Source organism: Mya arenaria, chromosome 4, assembly GCF_026914265.1.
Source record: "Mya arenaria isolate MELC-2E11 chromosome 4, ASM2691426v1".
NCBI classification, from domain to species: Eukaryota; Metazoa; Mollusca; class Bivalvia; order Myida; family Myidae; genus Mya; species Mya arenaria.
This window is the reverse complement of record NC_069125.1, coordinates 34,135,404-34,150,763: the sequence shown is the minus strand read 5'-3', so window position 1 is coordinate 34,150,763 and position 15,360 is coordinate 34,135,404. Positions and strand designations below refer to the sequence as shown.

General features: G+C 35.3%; 2 protein-coding genes across 4 annotated transcripts in view; both read right to left on the bottom strand.

The window, feature by feature from the left end:
- LOC128231564 (RNA polymerase-associated protein CTR9 homolog) overlaps positions 1–12,028 on the bottom strand; it is a 37,113-nt gene extending 25,085 nt beyond the window's left edge. Inside the window, exons 1-11 of one of the 3 annotated variants that reach the window (XM_052944562.1) lie at positions 11,968–12,028; positions 9,060–9,158; positions 7,126–7,277; positions 5,765–5,852; positions 5,343–5,432; positions 4,850–5,028; positions 4,210–4,405; positions 3,487–3,594; positions 2,693–2,812; positions 1,591–1,707; positions 589–807 (exon numbers count right to left, since the gene is read on the bottom strand). In XM_052944562.1, coding sequence (XP_052800522.1) covers positions 589–807; positions 1,591–1,707; positions 2,693–2,812; positions 3,487–3,594; positions 4,210–4,405; positions 4,850–5,028; positions 5,343–5,432; positions 5,765–5,852; positions 7,126–7,277; positions 9,060–9,158; positions 11,968–12,006 — 1,407 coding nt within the window. In that variant the 5' untranslated portion in view covers positions 12,007–12,028. Of the gene's footprint in view, positions 1–588; positions 808–1,590; positions 1,708–2,692; positions 2,813–3,486; positions 3,595–4,209; positions 4,406–4,849; positions 5,029–5,342; positions 5,433–5,764; positions 5,853–7,125; positions 7,278–9,059; positions 9,159–11,208; positions 11,589–11,967 lie in introns of those variants that run through there. The other 2 variants (XM_052944564.1, XM_052944563.1) reach the window with 2 other exon arrangements.
- Positions 12,029–12,163: 135 nt separating this feature from the next.
- On the bottom strand, positions 12,164–14,389 carry LOC128232530 (uncharacterized). The gene is made up of 3 exons (XM_052946154.1): positions 14,103–14,389; positions 13,555–13,595; positions 12,164–13,306 (listed from the first exon to the last, which is right to left on the bottom strand). The coding sequence occupies exons 1-3, from the start codon at positions 14,146–14,148 to the stop codon at positions 12,998–13,000; spliced, it is 396 nt and encodes a 131-aa protein (XP_052802114.1). The 5' UTR covers positions 14,149–14,389; the 3' UTR covers positions 12,164–12,997.
- Between the last annotated feature and the right edge of the window lie 971 nt (positions 14,390–15,360).

Here is a 15,360-nt window from a genome sequence, read left to right as displayed (position 1 = left end):
CTTTAATTGCTGTGACATGCATGATGCATGTGAAGTGTCATAACACTGTGTGCTGATATTAGGCAAGTTGTAATAAAGGTGTTGGAATATTAACACTAAAGAGAAAGACAATCAGTGGGGTGATAATCAGTCTTTAAGTAAATTTAATCAGCACAATAATAATGTTTGACAAAAGGTCAGAACAGAATTCACCACTGCATGGAGTTAGAATATCAATCTGTTTATTTTGGTAGGCAGCAATGGCAAAGTTTTGGCAGTACAATTCAGATATGGTTTCTGTACATTGGGTTATTTTTTAATCAAGAAATCATGAGAGTATCTAAACAAGAAAGCTGAGAAACCACTCCCTAGCCAACCTCGTGGCTGTATGACATAAGCAATGAGAAAAGATACTTGGGCAAGTGTATACTGTTTGAAATTATACTTAACAAATCGATAATTCCATTTCCTCTTTTTGTTTCCAACAGAATTCTCACATAACAATAGACAGCATGTCATACACATTACCAAAGACACAAATGTTGTTGAAACAAGTTATCCATAATTCACATGAGCAATAAAACCATAACATTTGCAAAATGTACCCACCTTGGCATCCTGCAGGTTTCCTAGCCTAAAGTGCAGTGCGGCAACATTGTTGAGGATCTCCGGGGGTACGTCTGCCTCAACCTTCTCCTTGAGTATGCGTGTTGCTGTGCCATATGCGGACAAGGCACCCTGCACGTCAGTCTGCTCCAGGATCTGGGCCAGCTCGATCCATGCCTCCACGTCATCTGGAAACTGCTCTGTTACCTTCTTCAGATGAGCCTTCACAGAAAATAGAATATATGCAGATTAATGTTAAACAAATCAAGCACAATGTTTTCCATAAGGAATTTTCACCTGGTGATCCTGGGACCATTTTAGAAGACAAATGGTGGGGAGTCTGTTTTAATCTAATGGGGTCCAAGTTATGAAATATGATAATACAGTTTATACACTGTTGAAGTTTACTGTTGAAAATGGGTGTCCCCAGTGGCAAAAATTTCTTTGTCAGAGAAATCACTGCAAGGGCTTTGTGAAACACTGAAGTAGCTTTCTATGAATTCAAGATTTAACAACCAAGAGACATTGAGTGTCAAGTCAGCAAAAAGTTTTAGTTCAGGTATCCAATGTCCAAATAAGCTTGTCATTATATTGAACTGTTGGTATCAATTTGCACTGAGTATTGCATGATGATTAAATTATTAAAAATAATAAGATTGAGAAAACATTGTAGTAAGTGTTATAGCAGTTTGATTTTTTTGTTTTTTGTTTCAATTGAAATCTGATACAAAGTTGACTAGTTGCCTATATTTCAATCTCTCGAGGGCAAAATAGAGTTTTGCGATAAAATAAGGTATAAATGAATAATTATATATAATATTCAGTGCAATTATACATATTCCTTCAATACACATAAAACCCTTTCAAATGGTACTGAAATGTGGTGGTACACACAAAATTGACATAACTGAGTATCATATGCTTTAATTAAAATGAACACAAAATTAAAGTATGCACTTTGAAATAAGCACAGATTATGACCAGGTAGAAGTAAATACCACATACCTTTGCTGTTTCTTTCCTGGCATGTTCTGTAGAGTTGGAATATAGAGATCCCAGGATCTTCATGGCCTCGTAGTTGTTGGTCTGGGCTTTCAGCACCTTCTCAAAACACTGGGAAGCCTGGGAAAACCAAGATTTAGAAATAAACGCAACTGAAATGCATGTTCACTGTAACAAAGTCATATCTGAAAGTGCAGGTTAATATTGTTACCATGGCACCCTCTCATTAATAAACAACATGATCACATTCCAAGTAGAGGGTTTAGATATTTTGAAAAATTTGAAAGTCAGATTAAACAAGTTCAACGGATTTAAGTTTAAGTAAATCTTTTTTTATAATTTCTGACTTTGACATAATAAATGGTAAATTAACCATATTTTTATATTTTATGCCATGTGCTCACATTTCATGCCATGAACTCATATTTATGCCATGTGCTCACATTTCATGCCATGAACTCACATTATGCCATGTGCTCACATTTCATGCCATGAACTCAGATTTATGCCATGTGCTCACATGTCATGCCATGAACTCAGATTTATGCCATGTGCTCACATGTCATGCCATGAACTCATATTTATGCCATGTGCTCACATTTCATGTCATGAACTCATATGTATGCCATGTGCTCACATGTCATGCCATGAACTCATATTTATGCCATGTGCTCACATTTCATGCCATGAACTCATATTTATGCCATGTGCTCACATTTCATGCCATTAACTCATATTTATGCCATGTGCTCACATTTCATGCCATGAACTCATATTTATGCCATGTGCTCACATTTCATGCCATGAACTCATATTTATGCCATGTGCTCACATTTCATGCCATGAACTCACATCATGCCATGTGCTCACATTTCATGCCATGTGCTCACATTTCATGCCATGAACTCATATTTATGCCATGTGCTCAAATTTCATGCCATGAACTCGTATTTATGCCATGTGCTCACATTTCATGCCATGAACTCGTATTTATGCCATGTGCTCACATTTCATGCCATGAACTCGTATTTATGCCATGTGCTCACATTTCATGCCATGAACTCGTATTTATGCCATGTGCTCACATTTCATGCCATGAACTCACATTTTCATTATCTCCCCTGTATATGTACATCTGTCCGAGACCAAAGAAGGGAAGCACAAAGTTAGGCGAGGCAAACTGTGTGGCCTGGTAGTAGTACTGAAACGCCTGGTCATAGTCCTCCTGCAACCATCAAACACATACATGATAGAATACTTATTTTTAAGCGATTGATTTTTTTTCAAGGTAAATGAACATTTTAAGATTCTTCATCAGAATTATCTGGCCATATTTTTTCACAATGGAAATAAAATTGTGACTTAAATAATAATTTAATTCTTAACCAAAAAATTATATTGAGTCAAGTCAGCATGCATTTGTTTGTCAAGCGTTACCACTTGACAAGTTAAGGCATATATTGGTTTAATAGTTATGAATATTTTTATCAGGATGGTTTGGCATAATGTTTACCAATAGACCATCTTAATATTAATAAGCATTGTCAATTACTACATGGTCTCCATTCATGTATATTTAGTGAATAGTCTACAGATGAAATTAAAAATGCTTTTAAAATCACCAGTACAAAGAGTATACCAAAGAGTTCTCTTCATCAGTGTCTGTCACTGTGTATCACCAATGTGAAGTGTCATACCTGGATGTTGGTGGAGGTCTTGCCAGCTGGTAGCAGCTCTCCGCTCTCATGGCCACATTAAATGTAATGTAAAGGCAGTTCAGGGTAAGGTGAGGACACATTTAACCTTATTCTGCCCTCATAGCCTCATTCTCCATGTTGTTGAAGGCATAGGGATTGGATGGCCACGGTAAGAATATACATGTACAATTTTACTGCATACCTGCACATGGAAGGCCCTGGCAAGCTGGTAACAGCTCTCTGCCCTCATGGCTTCATTCTCAGTGTTGTGGAAGGCGTGCAGGGCCAGGTGCTGAACCTTCTGGTAGTCCTGAAATAACAACAATAGTGCATTGTTAAAAAAAATATTTCAACTCCATCCATCAATGCAAATTCTTCTCTAGAATACTAAACAATCACCAATGTACTGAAATAATTAATTCGTTATAACTTTTGCTTTTAATACAGAATTTTCAGGGACTCTATTTCATTTTTTTTTTTCTAAATATTATTTTGTTATGTATAGGAGTATTTTAGACACAAATGTGTGATGTTTAACCCAGTATATCTTATAGATTTTATGCTCAGATATCAAACACAATAACTGGGTGAGAGGGTGAGTGTGGTCTAGTGGTATAGGTGCCTGCCTCTCACCCAAGAGGTTGTGGGTTTGATACCCACCAGCAGTACTTTTCATGGCCTCTCGAAATGGATATAAGTACTGGTTTTTACCCAGAAAACAGACTCTAGTGTGATTCTATAAGCTATCAGCTTTCATCACAATCAAGCTTCAAGAAATTGGTATTAATTAATAAATGGGTTAGATAAGAACAGTTTCAGGGGTTCCACAGTCTAATTGGGTCTATTGGCTGCATTACGGGTTTAGTTCTACGCACGAAGTTAAAAAGAAACTTATAACTCCTGACGGATAAGTTTTTCATGTTACCTTCTTATAGAAGAAGTGGTTTGCGAGGTGGTTGAGGACCATGGGGTTTGTGGAGTCAATGGTGTAGGCTTTGGAGAGGAGCTGCACCCCGTTCTTGATGGACTCCTGGGTCTTGGCGTTCAGCTCCAGAATGGCCAGCCCAACCAGGGCTCCCACACACTGGTGGTTCAACTGCAGAGCTCGCTCAAATGCCATCCTGTATGTGAAAGGCAAGTTTAAAGGTACATACACAAATACATAGTTTGTTTGCCTACTGATTTTAAAGCGTATAAATGACACAGAAAACAACAACAACACTTTACTTTTTAAGATTTGAAAAGCACAATCAGTCATTGCGAAATATCTGCCTTCCTTTACCAGACCAAAAACTTAATACTACTTTTTTAATATATTTTATCTATTGTAAAATTTACCAGACATGGCTTGTGGGTCAGACAGGTAAATGGTTATGACAACTTTGACTGCACAATTCAATAATGAAAAGCTCTATAAGTTAAGTGGCCAATTGAAGTCAATAAGTATGACATGATCGCAAATGTACATTTTATCTTAGTTTCCAGCCAGACCATTTCTTGTTTTCAAAAAGACTTACAATAATTAACAATTTTAAAAATTGTCATGTACAGGTCATTCACAGTACCTAGCCTTGTCTATCTTGTTCAGTTTGATGAAGCAGTGTCCCATGCCCAGCCTGACAGACGCTGGGCAGTCTGGGTTGGTTCTCAGGGCCCTCTTATAGTAGGCCAGGGCCCCGCGGAACTCCTTCTTGTTGAAGGCAATACACGCCTTGCCAAGGAGTGAAGGAATATTGTTTGCAGACTGAAATATGAATATAAAATGTTAATGGGATTATGCATTATGTGAGAAATTGAGAATATGGTTATAGTAATGTTACATCTACAAACCTAATCTTCCCACTTTTACTGCCAATAAAACTATAACTTGAAAACTGTTTTGGACTGAAAACACATCCTCAGAAGCAGTATTACTCCCAAACCATGTACATATAACAGAAAAAAATATATCTGTTTTTAGCTTTAATTCAGTTCAGGAAAGAATAAACAAAAATAGTTCCGAAAGTACAAGGTTCTTTCTTCGTAAACCTTTCTTGTATTTGAGTATTTAAAGCCCACCTGTCCGAGGACAAAGTTAAACTGGGCATCAGCCTGGTCCATCTTGTCCCCCTCCAGCAGGCAGAAGTACGCTCTCCCCAGCAGATGGTTCTGTAAAAGAAATAACAATGTAGAGACATGACAATCATATTCAGTGTATATGAGCTCATGAAAACATTAAAAAAGAATGAAAGCAAAAAAATCTTCACTATAGATTTGTTTTAAAGACTTGCATACATCGAAAATCAACTTAGGACTAAAGGGTTATTTTGAAGACTAAAACTTTGTACGGAAACATAATACAGATTTTCATAAATTTGATACATCATGCTGAATTGAATATGGTCAATCGCTCAAGAATATGAATATCAAAACTATGTATGAACTAAACAGCAAAATATTACCGTACATGGTATGTGAAACAATTGTGTGAATTAGCGTACCTGGTCATACATGATGATTTTGTCAGCCGTTGTGTAGAGCAGTGTGGCCTGGGTGAACAGCTCTCGCTTCCGGTCCTTATTCTTCTCTCTGAGCACAAGAAACAAAGTAAATAACAGACAATGCGAATGTCCGTCGGACAGTCGGACATGTCCGGTATATTTTCATTTTGACCGACGAAACTTTTGTTTTGGTCGGTCACAATGTCCGGTAAAAAATTACAGTCAGCACCGTTTAATTTTCGGAAAATTTACTTTCAGTTTCTAAATAAATGTTCAGAGTTATTTTTAACTATTATATCATGATTATTCAGCGTGTTAATCCGTGTGTCACTATTTGTAAACCCCGTTTCGACATGTTTCCGTAAAAGCCGATAAAACGCGTAAGGTTCCGATTTCAGCTAATACTTTTATTTTACGGAAATGTTCGGAAATTACAAAATTCCGTATGAATTTATTTTCGGCGAAGTGGTTCCCGGCAATCGTTGACTTTCTTTCCGCTCTGTTTAACATTGCCAATAACAAGAACTCTACTTTCGTTTTTGCATAAATGTTGTGCCTGAGTTTGACTTGAAGTACAATTCGTTACATTTTATAACCGTACTGTATCTTTAATTTAAAGATGAATTAAAAGAGTAAGATCTAGCTGTTCCATGGGTAGACGATCCAGATATGAGTTTTTTTTGGGAGGCAAGGGAAGAAAAAAAATATGACATAAGATCCGAATATTGATTTTTTTACATGATGTTTAGCTTTTTTTGTAATTTATTATAGTATTGTAGGACAAATCTAACCAAAAGATCTAAACCTGTTATAATGGGGAATTACAAAACTTATTTAAAAAAGAGGCTTTAAATCAAGGTTTAGACTTATGTAACTGAATACTGTTTGTAACATTGCGACAGGTAAAAATTTGGTGCGACAGGTAAACTTTCAGTGTTTACCTGTCGCAATGTCCTGTGAAGAAGAAAAAGTTTTCGCGTTGTCTGAAATAATGCAAAATACTGGACTGGACTCACGAAGTTAGGAAAATATCAGCAACTTTTGACAGAAATATATAATGTGTATATATTTTTATCTAAGGTTTGATATCATTATTATATGATAATTCATTAAGCAACATAAGAAATCATGGAATTTGAATTCTAAGTCTAGGCCTCATTTCAATGAAGATCACAAGTAAATTTCCAGGCTTAACCTCATTTTTGTCATAAACTGCGTTTCAATGAAAATATCATTAAATAGGACACTTATCGCTTAGATTTTGCCTTTTACTTAACAGATGTCCATAAGCACTTTTGAGCAATGTAAGGTTTACGCCTAACATGACTAATTGAAACATGGCCAAGACTCGTAGTATATACCTGTGTGCCTTCTGTACATAGTAAGCAGCAAGTGTGTCCAGAGCCTTCATTTGGTCTTTCTCACTGTTGTCATAGTCAAAGCCGGCATCAGTGCGAGAGGCATCGAGGATCTTCACAAAGTCATCAATCTTGCTCTGTTTGTAGTACTCAAGCTGGCAGACAGATTATAACAAATCATTATGTTAATAATTACTATATAAGTAACATATTACCAAGGACAAAAAAATGTATTTGTTAGGTCCTCCTTTGCCAAAACAGGTAGAATAAATATTATTATACTGTGTATAGGATGCTAGCATAGATAGGAAGCCAGCAAAAGTATGAGAAAAATCATGTAAAAAAAACCACCTTAATACCATAGATAGGAATCAGTGAAAAAATGTCAAAATCACTATCAGCAGCCACCACATTTCATTTGTCGAGTTTTACTGAATCGTGACAATAGCAAAGGTTATAAAACAGTACAGCACATGTACATAAAATAAAATAACATTAATACGCCATTGCGAATCATAAAAGCAACAGCCATATGTATTGTATGTAAATGTTCTCAACATGTCAACACCTTTAGTGAAGTATTACAAACACATGGTATAATAATAACGTCATGAACAAATTTGAAAACAAATTTTGGGTAAAAAAGTGTGTCCTATACACGGTATAATACAGCAGTCTTTTTACTTTTATTTTGTAAGAAAGTTATTGTCATCATTAGGAAATGGTGTTTCAAAGTATTTTAAGACGCAAGTACGAAAAAAACAAATTGCCATAATTTTGAAAGGCTCCCGAGGGGATTATGTCCAGAATTTAAGGGGATTTGGGTCACATACCAGAGAATTTTCATCATCGCCATGTAGCATTACGGGCATGACACACATGCCAATTTACCTTGTCTACCCCTTTTTCCAGCACTTCATCTATATTTTTATGAGACACAGCCATATTGCATAATAAAAGCACTCACTTGCAAAATAGAATACTTCACAGAAAAATATGTTTCAGAGACAATTTAATGGGCTTACCTTCCTCTAAAATTGGATACAAAATCTGCTCATTATGATCATAAATGATGACTTTCAGACTAATAGAGAGAATGGAATGAATTATCAATATTTTTCATTTCAATTCCCAAATAGTCAGATTTGTTTGCTTCTGATAAAAAGCAAATGCATAATTTATTGTTTAAGTTCATAAACATATCATCTTTTAGCATTCATCAAAAAATAAAAACATCACCACCATAATATTAAAATAAATAAAAGTCATTTCATCCGAATTGTCTACTTTCAGTTTCTCTTCTGGAAGTTCTGTTATTTTCCGATATTTGCGATGAAGGTCATGTCATGTAAACATATTAGTGGGGCATAACAAAGAACAGCATTGTCTATTAGTTATTTTAATCCTTTTCTTTAATACTAAATAATGTACTGTCACCTTTAAATTATAAATCCTTTTGATGACAATGACACATGTTTTGAAGAACACTTTAATTTGTTACATCCTCTCTGATTGGATAAAACCTATAGTTTTAACCAATGAAAATCGACCTTTTATCTGACCAGTCTAATTGACATATCTTACGCAAATTCTGTCAGTTTCAATCAAAACTGCATGAAATGTGCCCTGCTGATTTATTGTCACCCAATAGGTGTTGTTAAAACACACCATCAGTTGATAATCCAATTAAGACAGGAAGGGCATTATAACTGTAAACAGGCATATATAATTAAACCCTGTGATAATTTTGCGTAATTTTAAACGTGCACATTTTTTTAATTCCGGGGGATTTTCATCCCCCTCTGGAAGCCCGGGGGATGGGTCGAAATTCCGGGGGATTTTTCCCCCTCCGGGGGATATGGCATGTATGACATATTAAATCACTCATATAAATTGTGTTTATTTCTGATAAAAACATAATGTTCAATGACACTTACAGCTAACGTGTACCAAATATGAAGAGGGGCAACTTCCTGTCTTAAAATACTCAACACCTCTTCTCCCTCAGGCAGCTGAGCAAGGTCCAACTCAATGACCTACAAATACACATATATAATATAAAAAAGTCTATTTCTACAAATACACACATATAATGTAAAAAAGTCTATTTCGTGTTAATGAACATTACAATGGAAAAATTATGAGATATTTTATATTGATTCCGTACACAAAAAATAAATGTCCAACGAATAATTATGAGTTTAATGGAGTTTTCTTCATTTCATTCTGTCAAAACATATAACGATATATACAGTTCACAGTTTTACAACAATCGGAACACTTGGCTGAGTTGTTACGATTGTATTTACGAGGTCTATCTCTATCTCGAAGCTTATTGGAGGTGGCCGAGTTATTATGATTAGGTCGAGATGTTCCGCTTGGCATAATTGTTGTCTGTGTCAGTCAAGTTTCGTTTTATTGGGAAGGTAAATCACGCGTTTTAATGCATTTAATGCTTGTTTTGCATGTCCTGTAAGTTGCACTTGCATTGTAAAATATGAATATAAACCTTTATTATCCATTTTAAACATAAAATACTTCACTAAATACAATTTCAATATTTTTCACACACCCCCACCCGTTTAGACGTTGAAGAATCCCATATCCTCGACTAACCATGATTTGCGGATGTAAGGAATAAATAAAAAATAATAAAGTTGAGCAAAACAATGAAATAATTTAACTACTTTTGTCAGACATGCCATTTATTTATCCATATTTCCACAAGTATTTAAGAACAAACAGTCAAAAGTTAACGTAAATAATGTCAACAGAGTACAGACACTGAAACTAGGCCGCCATCTTGATTCTAGTACCTTGATTCGCGAGCTCTGACGTAATCTAGGTCAGCACGTTTTAATTAGGCCAACACTATTTTGATCAATTGATTTTTGAGAAAAACAGTCCAACATATCTTTAAAAATGTTAATTTCAAAATTTCAACTTGTAATAAAAGATTTACAGTATTTTGTAAACATAAAATATTAAATCATGTCAAATTACTCGTAGTGGGGGAAAGTATAATTTAACCCAAAGACAAAACTGTCTCTTTAAGTGTAATTTCAGGAACACTGAACATTCTAGATGACTTAAGGACATAAGTGCCTTCCTCTGATTATTTTGTACATAAGCATGTTTAAGGGCAGTTGGAAATAAATTATGTACTGCTTTATCACTACTTAGGGATGCACCTAAAACAGAAATTAACACTCACTAATTTCTTTATTTTGACACTAAGACTATGGGTCATGAAAACACATATTATAAGTTTGCTTTGCCTTCCTACAAGAATTTAGGTCATGTGACCGTCATTAATAAAATGTATACAAAGCAGACGAAATAACCAGCGAATTTTTAAGGATGTTATGTGGCAAATATGGTTGGTTTCTATGGCATTTAATTTGGAATTAGTAAAACTACATTGTTTGCAGTGTTAACCATTGTTTCAAGTGAATTTATCTGTTTTAAAGACATTTTTTCGCGAGTTGGAAAGCATCTACTCTTGTAAATAGTTCGTAGTAAAAATGATGTCATAGCTTTGCAGATGCGTGCATTTCACGTGATAATCAGGTAAAAACAAAGATGGCCGCGAATCAAGGTTGGTCGCGATTTTAGGGACTAGGACGATATTACATGTCTTTTATTTTAGACTAGACTAAACAATTGATTGTCAGACTAAACAATTGTCGAGTACATGAGTATCCTTTGAAAAAAACTTGTAGGATGTCAATCTGTTTAGCAGAGAAGTGGATAATTAAGACTGTGACAATACGAAAAAAACAAACAACTTGTATTTCACGGTCTTTACCTAGTCCAAATAATTGTACGTTGACGGATTTTTTTTAGATTTTTGATATGGCAAATCCTTCACGTACAAATTGTTTAGTATCAAAAGTGGGTAGTTGTTCCGATCAGGATTCCGGGTTAAAGCATATAGCGTCTATAAAATATCATAAAAACAAGAAATATTACCAGATAATGTTATTTTATATTAGTTATGTACACAAAAAAATAAATATCCAACTTATAATTATGAGTTTGACGGCTTTTTTTCATTTCATTCTGTCAAAACATAACGATATATACATGAAGGGCACCTGCAAGGCTTTAGGGCACAGTTTTAAATCGCTCGGAACATTTCGGCCATGGCCGAGTTGTTACGATTGTAAAACGAGGTCTATCTCGAAGCTTTGACGGAGGAGGCCGAGCTATTACGATTGTATCGAGTTGTTCCCCTTCACATAATTGTTGTCTGTGTCAGTCAACTTTCGTTTTATTGGAAAGGTAAACAACTTGTTTTAATGCATTAAATGCTTGTTTAGTGCAAAATAACATTTCACTTACATAGTAAAATATGAATATAACTCTTTATGATCAATTTCAACCATAAAATACTTCACTTAAAACAATTTCAATATTTTTAAAACACCCCCGTTTTTTGCACATTCCCGTTTAGACGTTAGGGATTGGAAGAATCCCGTATAACACGTCTATTATTTTAGACTAGGTCTTTACCAGTATGCGGAAATTTATCAAATAAGGATGAACAATCAGCAAACAGGACAATGACAATTATCTAACTGACACTGACATTCTGTTTTTATATAAATTCACTGGATTTGCAGGTAACCGACTCATTACCATTTCATATACCTAATGCCTTCATACTGTCCATTATCATTACCCCACCCACAAAGAATATCGTAACACAATGTTATTTTGGATCCATTTGTCATTGAAACGCTTTATTTCGATGTCATTTTCGCGAGAATTTATATAATTTTCCAAAATATCTTAAGTTATTGACAAAACCATTTTGTAAAACTGAAAATTAAGTATAAATACCTCATCAGTGTCCCGAAGTGGGATTTCGATCGCCGCCATGCTAGTAGTTTATTGATTTCCTGTTGTTGGTTCCCGTTTTCATACAACAATTAGCACAAGTCGAGGTATGGGCAGATACCGGAATACAGTGACTTACGTGAAACCACATGAAAAATGAAATCTACTCATTACCTGGGACCAATGCATCCTACTCCAAGTAATAACTCATGTATATTTAGGACAATTAAGTTTTGTTGTTCACATATCTAAAAAGTCTTCATAAAGGGTTTTTATTTTAAATTTTAAATGCAATTGATAAAAAAATGACGAAGTGTTGAAAGTGATATTTTGGAGTATATTTGTGTTGTGTTATATTTATACAATTCTTCATTTATTAATAATGATGTTTCTGTAGCTAGAAGAGAAGACCGAAGTTACGCGGAAGTCCGCAAACACGCCATGGTATGGAGGCTTCATAATTGATGTAAATTCCGATATTTTCGCGAAGCTCAAGAAAACAAATGTCGATTTTTGTCCATAGCATGTGACAATAGAGTACTGATTATACGTATTTATTTGTCTTTATATATATATATACAACGGATAAATGTCAGACATAATCTGTTTCTTATTTCTTTATGCTATAATTCATTTTGAATGGGGAAAACAAATAGGGTCATGGACACTACGGACCATGGACATTACGGACCAGACATTACGGACCAGATTTAGGGACACTACGGACCAGATTTAGGGACATTACGGACCAGATTTAGGGACATTACGGACCATCTTCGGAATCTTACAGACCATGATTTAAAAATATTTTTTTTTAAATTAATCACTCATTAGTTTAAAATTTGTTAATAAATACTTGTATATGAGTGCTCAGTATGACGTTATATCTTCCATAAAACTGGAATCCCGTGAAGTTTGAATATATCTCAATATAAAATCTTATGAAATTCCAACAGGTGTTAAAGACCTATGCATTTATAACAATTATGTGAACAATAATGAACGAAATTTGAAAGATCGGCAGTTAAATCAGTTAAAAGCAACAGAAAAAATATTTTCCAAAACAGTTTATTTCCCAAAATAAATCGTTCCTCGGGAAGGTACCGCGTTCTATGATACCACAGAGATACACCTCTTGCACTCCATCGTCCAGAATGGCATTCCTTAGACGTAGGACATCTCCTGCGATCCGTCTTGGAGATGATATTGCTAATACGTCGTTTCCCGACAGAATAAGGACGACCAGGTGGGGCTGGAAAGCCCTGAGTGCATGCAGGAGTTTGAGGTCTAGCCACTCCGCGGTCATTCCACCCTTCCCGAAAAACCGAACAATAGATGGTACCTGAAAAAATGGGTACATATAGTTACTCAGCATTGCAAAAGATCAATAGGTAGATCAGATGTACATTCACGACTGCAATATACAATTGAATTTAACTTAACTCTGACATCAGTATTGCTTATTCTAACACTTCATACGAAGTAAATGATGTAATAACTGAGATTGGTTCAAGTATACACATATTAATCCTGAATAATCTTACATATGTTAAAGATACAGTATTTTTGGTTAAGCTATGTGGTACCAACCTTCAAATCTTCATCGCAGAACTTTTGCAGTCTAACAATATCTGGCAATATAGTTTTAAAATCAAGGGGGATTTAAATAGGTTTTTAGCTTATGAATTACAGACTACACGATGCGCTGTTGACAATGCATCCACAAACTGCCCATATAGTAACGGAACGAAAGAAAACTGCTAGAGGTTTATAAAATTGGCCTTGTATCATAATCAGCTTGTGTACTACTACCAAGCCCGCCATGCTGCAAACAAGAAAGCCCTTGAAAACCATTGGCAACGGCAAGTGACTATATCGGGCATGCCCATGCTAGGCAGTCATGACAATCATGTCTTGCCGAGACTTTTAGTAGCATTGGAATTGTTAGAAAACTAATGATATTATGATGACGATTTTTTTTACTGACAGTCGGCTTTTCACAAGTGATTACACTAAGGCAGTGCATAACTCCATTTTCATTAACACATAATCAGAGCTCATAATTATATCTGTATGCAATTAGTGCATATCTACAAAGATGCATCGGTTCTTTTGACCCACCACAGGTAAATTCCTACCTTTCGTCCGACCCATGTACCCGTCGGGTTTTTTTGGAAGTGGCATTACAGACCAACCTACTGATCATCTAATTATGTGGAGTCGGGCAGCACATCCCCTTCCTGGATCATTATGCCCCAAATCACTTCGTCCCGCCAGTGGGTTTAGATAAAGATGGTGATGAGACTCCCATAGATCTGATCATAGATGATGACATGGATAGGATTAACTGTGAACGGTAACCATCAGACGTTTATCAGTCCCCCATATGTATTGAGACGACTACAGTAATAAACACATCAAATACGCCCTCATATGAAATCCATACTAAATGTCAAGGTCATGTCGAAAATAATTTCTTCATGGGCCCATGTAAGGTCATTGAACATTTAGTAAATTCAAAGTCAGGTTTAGACATGATCCTCCCTGGTATGAAAGAGAATGTATTTCATTTAATAAACAATGAAAAAACAACAAGGAATAAACCAAAAATAAAAGAAGATATAGAGAGACCCACCACATTTCCAGTCCATGCGTTTGACATTTCATGTCTCGCAAAGGTATGTAGAGAGACCTGATCGGCGTTTTAAGGCAGTTCTAAGTGCCTGAATGTGGGCAATCAATCTTTTTCAATTTTTCAACATCTTTGCTCAAAGAACTAACATCACTTGTCATCACATGAGGATGTGTCAAATGGCTACTTGTGCCACAGTTCTTATCGTAGAATTTCTGGTTTTAAAATCATTTATTTTGCAGTAAATAAGCGCAGAATGAGGGTATAACATTGGCACTGAAACAGCGTGATACATACAGTTTCCATCATTTATCATTTTCAAAGGCATCACAATATATTTCACTCTTCGCCAGTATGTTTCTAATATTTTGTATGGTACTTCATCGAAGTGCAAGGGATCAAAAATCATTTCTTTGTCATTTGACATTGGTCTACTTTTAGATATACGTGCAACATGTGTATGTAGAAGTTTCAATTCTGACTTAGTTTGGCCAATAGAACACTACTTTTTATAATTGCAACAAAAACAATAATTATGAATTAAAATGTGTTATTTTAAATTATCTAACGGCTTGTAAATACAGTGCATATTCAGATATAGCATGCTTCTATTTATTGCTTAAGATTTATTTATTCTCGACATTTGGAATAATGTTTAAAGAAAAAGCCATGATTGTCGATTTGTCACCATATAAAAAGTAGTGCACACGCCCCAATAAATGGAACCTCGACTAAACAAACAACGCCACTCGATATACAGGTGT